The sequence below is a fragment of the Saccopteryx bilineata genome, chromosome 3, assembly GCF_036850765.1.
Source record: "Saccopteryx bilineata isolate mSacBil1 chromosome 3, mSacBil1_pri_phased_curated, whole genome shotgun sequence".
Taxonomy (NCBI): domain Eukaryota; kingdom Metazoa; phylum Chordata; class Mammalia; order Chiroptera; family Emballonuridae; genus Saccopteryx; species Saccopteryx bilineata.
The window spans coordinates 126,580,934-126,587,321 of NC_089492.1; the positions used below are offsets into that span (position 1 = coordinate 126,580,934).

At 39.2% G+C, this 6,388-nt stretch overlaps 1 protein-coding gene and 1 non-coding gene across 9 annotated transcripts in view; both read right to left on the bottom strand.

The window, feature by feature from the left end:
- TIA1 (TIA1 cytotoxic granule associated RNA binding protein) overlaps positions 1–2,416 on the bottom strand; it is a 45,455-nt gene extending 43,039 nt beyond the window's left edge. Inside the window, exon 1 of one of the 8 annotated variants that reach the window (XR_010730307.1) lies at positions 2,102–2,407. Coding sequence is in view for 5 of the 8 variants with exons in the window: in XM_066267329.1 (XP_066123426.1) it covers positions 2,102–2,127 (26 nt within the window). In the remaining 3 variants the exon portion in view is untranslated. Of the gene's footprint in view, positions 1–2,101 lie in introns of all 8 variants that reach the window. The other 7 variants (XR_010730308.1, XR_010730309.1, XM_066267329.1 and 4 more) reach the window with 7 other exon arrangements.
- A 268-nt stretch (positions 2,417–2,684) lies between these two features.
- Positions 2,685–2,755, bottom strand: TRNAG-CCC (transfer RNA glycine (anticodon CCC)). The gene has a single exon. It is a non-coding gene; the product is annotated as a tRNA-Gly (tRNA).
- Between the last annotated feature and the right edge of the window lie 3,633 nt (positions 2,756–6,388).

The window sequence follows — 6,388 nt, forward strand, 5'->3', positions numbered from 1 at the left end:
TGTCCCTACCTATCCCTCTCTCTGACTCTCGCTCTGCCTCTGTAAAAAAAAAAAAAAAAAAAAAAAAAAATTTATTCATTGTTTTTTTATAAGTAAGGGAGGGAGAGGGAGGGAATGAGAGAAACATCCATTTGTTGTTCTCTACTTATTTATACATTCATTGGTTGATTCTTGTTTGTGCCCTGACCGGGGATCAAACCCACAACCTTGACCTATCCCACCAGGGCTTGGGCAGTTTTTATTTTATTTTATTTATTCATTTTAGAGAGGAGAGAGAAAGGGAGAGAGAGAGAGAGAGAGAGAGGGAGAGGGAGGGAGGGAGAGAGAGAGAGAGAGAGAGAGAGAGAGAGAGAAAAGGTGGGGAGGAGCTGGAAGCATCAACTCCCATATGTGCCTTGACCAGGCAAGCCCAGGGTTTCGAACCGGTGACCTCAGCATTTCCAGGTCGACGCTTTATCCACTGCGCCACCACAGGTCAAGCATTGGGCAGTTTCTAAAATTAAAATTTTTGAGGCCTGACCTGTGGTGGCGCAGTGAATAAAGCGTCAACCTGGAAACACTAAGGTTGCCGGTTCAAAACCCTGGCTTGCCTGGTCAAGGCACATATGGGAGTTGATGCATCCTGCTCCTCCCCCTCCTCTCTCTGTCTTTCTCTCTCTCCCCCCCTCCTCTCTAAAATGAATAAATAAGAAAAAAATAAATAAAATTAAAAAATTTTAAATATAAGAATCTCAAATTTGAGACGTTATAAAAGAAAAGCAGTGTTTAATCAATGTGCTGCTATCATACTTCTAGCAAAGAGGCAAGAGGAAAAACAGATTTCCATAAATTCTATGGGCCTAATAGTTTTCTGGGGAGTATTCACCTACAGACATAATCTTCCAAAAAACAAACATCATAAATTAATTGCTGCATCCTAGTAAAGATACATAAGGTAAGTAACATTCTCAGATAAAACTAGCAAAAGGATTATTAAGAAAACAAGGGTAACTATAGTTCTAATATAGATTATGAAATGGAAACTTGGTGGTAAAAATAATTGATTACAAAAAAATAATTGATTACATTGTACTTCATAACAGTAATGTCTAGAGTCGCAAAAAAGAAACTCAAACTTGTATTTTTAACGCACAGAGTTCTCAAACTGCCAGTATTTTAAGAAAATAAAAATGTATGTCAAAAAACTAATCAGGCTTTTTCTTTTTTCCAGAAAAACAACGACAGATTCATCTGATCGGATACTTTGAAAAACAAAGGAGGACGCTGTGGGGGAAACTACCCAACAAAGAAAATAAATACTCCAAGGTGAGATCATTTAACACGAATTGTAAAAAGTCTCAGACGTGACTAAATATGTTAAGGAATTTATCAACAGCTGCTTCATAAAAGCGGCCCACTCGTCAGCAACATATCAATCAGAACAGTAGCAAGAGAGGATAAAAGTGCATTATATCTACTTCCCCTTGGTTGATATGTACCTCCGGGTGAGATTTCCATTTTTCAAAAGCAGTTTCAAAATCCTTAGGGTGGCCCGGGGGCCGGGGGCAGGAGTGCATTAGAAGGAAAGCCAAAGACTGGTTAAAGAAAGATATTTGGCTTTTTTCTAGTTGGCAATCAAGTTTACCTCACTGCAACTGAGTACAAGCAGCCTCAAGAGAAATACTCCTATTAACGAGAGAAAAAAAAGTGAGGAAGAGTTTCACTAAAAGAAGTCGGCATTAAAAATAAAAAAGGTTAATCATGGGGGAGAGCGGGAAAAAAGGGAAGGAAAGCATGGAACAAAAAAAGGTTCGCCAGGTTAACGGGTTTGAATGAAAAGTCCTTTCTCCGGTCCTGAGACCCAGAGGGCCAGTGGCCAGGCCAAAGGCCATGCTGTGGTGTAAAGGGAAGGGATTAATTCCGAGGGTTAAGCCCTCACTCCCTCTACCTCCTTCTCTCACAGTCCGGGTCTCGGTCCCTAAGCATCCAGGTGTGCGCTAAGACGAGGGCTCCAGATATCGAGGCGTCCACTGAGGACAATAGGCTGGGGAGCGCCAAAGGGCCGAGGCCTCCCTCCGGAGCGACCACCATCCCGCCCCCCTCATCGTTGCCTCAGACTCACAGAGTCTTGGGCATCTCGTCTTCCATGGCTGCTGCTGTCGCGGCGGCGCCTCTAGGTCCAGCTCCCTACCCTTTACTACCTCCCGGAACGTCTGAGCGGCTCTAGCTGCAGAATAGCGGGGTTTCTCGGCTGACCAGAGGTTACTCCGCCTCCTTCTTCGCCAGCAATTACACAAAACCCGCCGACCCAGCGCGAACAATGAAGCCCCAATTCAAGATGGCGGCGAGCCGGGAGCCTAGGAGCAGCCAGAGAAGTGACCCGCTCCGCGCAGGCGCAGAATAATCTTGCACTTTCAACCTTCCGGCCGCCAAACTGCACCTCAATCCATAGGTTCACTTGTTGCGCAGCCGCGCTTCAACCCGACGTTAGGAATGTCTCCGACTACGCAGGCGTAAGGGTTAACTATTTCAGGACTTGTTTTTTCGCCTTTTGAGAATTTTTGTTATTCCTCTCCAGATTCCATTATTTCAACAGTGAATTATGAAATAGAAATCTACATAGAAAATTAAAATTGTAAACGGTTTCAGAGGAAGAGAGATTTATTAAACTCCTGAATTTACCTTGAGGTGGGAGTGAAAAGAGGTGCGCCGCCCGGGAATCGAACCCGGGTCGCAAGAATGGGAATCTTGCATGATACCACTACACCAGCGGCGCTGCTGGTGGGAAGGTTTGCCAAAGTGCTCTATACCTCAATGCAAGCAAACATTAATTTTTGGAAGGATGATTTGTATTTTTATTTAAAATTAAAAGTCTGAGAGTTTATAATCTGCTATTTTTTCATTGACAAAATAAGTGAATATAATTAAATGGATTTTCCTACTTTTTCTGTACAGAAAAATCTCATTTAAAATTTTTTTAATTAAAAAAGGCTTTCCAAAGACTCATAGACACAGGCAACAGTATGGTGGTTACCAGAGGGAAGGGGATAAGGGAAAGGTGAAGGGTAAAGGGTGTCAAATAAATGGTGACAGAAGATTTGACTTTGAGTAATGGATATACAATACAATATACAGATAATGTATCGGAATTGTACACAGGAAACCTATATGATTTTATTAATGTCACTCCAATAACTTTATAAAAATATAGAAGATATAATTTATACCAAATAGAAAAAATTTAAACGGTAAGAATGTCGTTAAGAAATTTTCTTGTTTGTGTTAACCAAATTTTTAAGAGCTAGGAAAGTATTTCCAGATCTTTGCTGAATTTTTCTTTTTATTTGCATTTTTCTGGTATACTCAATGTACATTGGAAAATATTTCTTAAATAATTATTTAAAGCAAATTGGTCACAAGAATCCCAAAACCAATTGAGCCAGAAAACATAAATTTCAGTCTTTTTTGAGGAGAGGTAGAAAAATTAGGGCTCTGAAATGTGGTTTAGTGTACTTATTATGCATTTTGTATTACATTCCATAACTTACGTGAATTATTTTTTAAACATAAGAGAATGTGCACATCCAAAAATGTGAAGTAGTTCCTCTCCTTTTTATTGATTTTAGAGAGAGAAAGGAAGAGAGATAGAGAAGCATTAACTTGTTCCACCTATCCATGCATTCGTTGGTTGATTCCTGAATGTGTCCTAACTGGATTGGAACTTGCCCAGGATCTGACCAAGTGAGCTACCCAGCCAGGGTGAAGTAGTTCCTTAATTTAGACTGTGATACCTTTGGATTTCCGTTTTTGGAATTGTCTGTAGAATGTGACAAGTTCTTTGGATTTTATTTAAACATATAAAATATTAGCTTTTTGAGGATAAGATAAATGTTAATGGTGCATAGTATTTTCTAACAGCTTTTTGATATAATTCACATAACTTATAATTTGTTCATTTAAAGTACAGTTTAGCGTTTTTAGTGTATTCACAGAAATATGCAACCATCATTATAATCAACTTCAGAACATTTTTATCACTCTAAATAGGTAAATTTTACCAATTAACTATTAGTCCCTAATTCCCATCCTGTCCCACTCTAAAGCCCACTAATCTGTCTCTATAGATTTGTCTATTTTAGACATTTCAAATAAATGGAATCATATAATAATGTGTGTAGTCATTTGTAAATGGCTTCTTGAATTTAGGATTATGCTTTTTTGGTTCATCCATGTTGTAGCATGTATCAATACTTCATTCTTTTTTTTAGCCAAAAAACATTTCATTGTGTGGATATGACAAGTATTTTTAAGCTGTATTAGAACTTTATTATTTTATTAATTATACATTACATCTATTAATAAAGTTTATTAAAGTTTTAAAGTTGCAAAAGTAATACATGCTCACTGTGGCAAGTGAAACAATATACGTAAGAAAAAGACTAATAATTCCCTCATTCGCCCTATTTTGAGGTAATTAATGTAACAGATTAGTCTATAGGATTCCACATCTTACTTTATATGCAGACAGATGAACATGTATATAAATATTTGTAGTTTTTTATTTTGTTAGACAATATCATTTAGATTATTTGTAATAAGAAAGGAATGGGATGTGTGGAAGTAAGATGATATAAAAATGAATTTTTTCAAGGTAGTTTCAAAGAAGAAAAAAGACATAAAGCAGTGCCAGGATTATAGATTTGAGTGTTGTCAAAGGTGAACAAAGCCAGTATGCAAAAGGTTACTGGTTCAATCCCTTGTGAAGGCACATATAGGAATGAATTGATGTTTCTTTTTCTCTCTCTCTCTCAAATCAATAACATAAAAAAATAGCAACAAAGCCAGATACATTTAAATTTTATTTTATTTAAAAAATAAAAAAAATGCTGTTTATTTATTTAATTTTAAATTGGATTTATTAGGGTGATCCTGGTTAACAAAATTATATAGGTTTCAGGCACCATATTGTGTGTTCAACCCCAAATTAAAGTTTAAATTTTAATCATAATGTACCATTACAAAGGGGAAAAAGTATACATGTACTGAACTTTGATTCATACAAGATGACTGGGCCCTTTAAAAGGAAATGAAGGAATAGGGAAAGGGACTAGCAGAAGCCCAATAAAGACAGGGAAGTGTGGGCTCAGCTTGAGTGCTGGGTTACCAGCTTGAGTGTGGGATCATAGACATGACCCTTTGGTTGCTGGCTTGAGCCCAAAAGTCACTGGCTTGAAGCTTTGAAGCTCAAGGTCATTGGCTTAAGCAAGGGGTCACTGGCTTGGCTGGAGCCCCTGGTCAAGACACATATGAGAAAGTAATCCGACCTGTGTTGGCCCAGTGGATAAAGTTTTGACCTGTAATGTTGAGGTCACGAGTTCAAACCCCAGGCTTGCCTAGTCAAGCCACATATGGGAGTTGATGCTTCCTGCTCCTCCGCCCTTCTCTCTTTCTCTCTCTCCTCTCTAAAATGAGTAAGAAAATTAAAAAAAAAGTAATCAGTGAACAACTAAGGTGCTGCAACTATGAGTTGATGCTTCTCATCTCTCTCCCTTCCTGTCTCTCTCACTAAAAAAGAAAAAAATATATTTTGTTCACTGATTTTTCTTTCACCTAGACTAGAGGTCCTAGAACATTGCCTGCCACTTAGAACTCAAATATTTGTCCAATAAATGAATGAATACTTTTTGCACTGAATATTCTACTTCCTTTCTCTAAGTTCCACCTTTGTTTTTATTCAATTTATTTTCCTTCCACCTATATGTTCTTCATGTTCATATACTGATTTTTTTTTCTTTTTGTGCGGTTGGGTTATTTTGATTATGGAGATGGGATCATATCATACCCATCACTCAACCAACCCATTTTCTCATCTAACAATACTAGGACAATAGTTATAGGTCCTACATTCTCTTTAATGCTTGCATAATGTTCCACGGCATGTATGGGTACACTACCTTTTCACTCCCTTCACCTTGGACCAGTCCATCCCAGGTCACCCTCACGTATCCTTACACATAGCATCATTTACCCATTCATCTCAGACCCAACAATCCCAGAACATAGCGATCACTCAGTAAGTATTCGGAGCTCTACGGGTCTGTTTTAGCGACTAGCGGTGTGCATTCTTTGAGAGGGAGCGATTAAAGAGACAGAAGAGGACCCTAGTGAAGAAATAAGGTGTTTCATCCGGAGAGATGGGAAGAAAGTAGAGCTGGGTGAGCTTCTTCCGGTGCCTTTGGTGTCTCGCTTTAGCACAGTAGGCTTTGGAGAGGGCATGCGGGCTTGGCAAATCAAGGGACCATGGTTCACAGTTCCTAGAGCGATGGGTGGGCCTGGGCTGTCAGGGGCAGGAGCTCTCAAGGGGCGGCGTGGGCGGGGCTCCGAGGGGCGAGGCCGGCCGAGGGCGGGG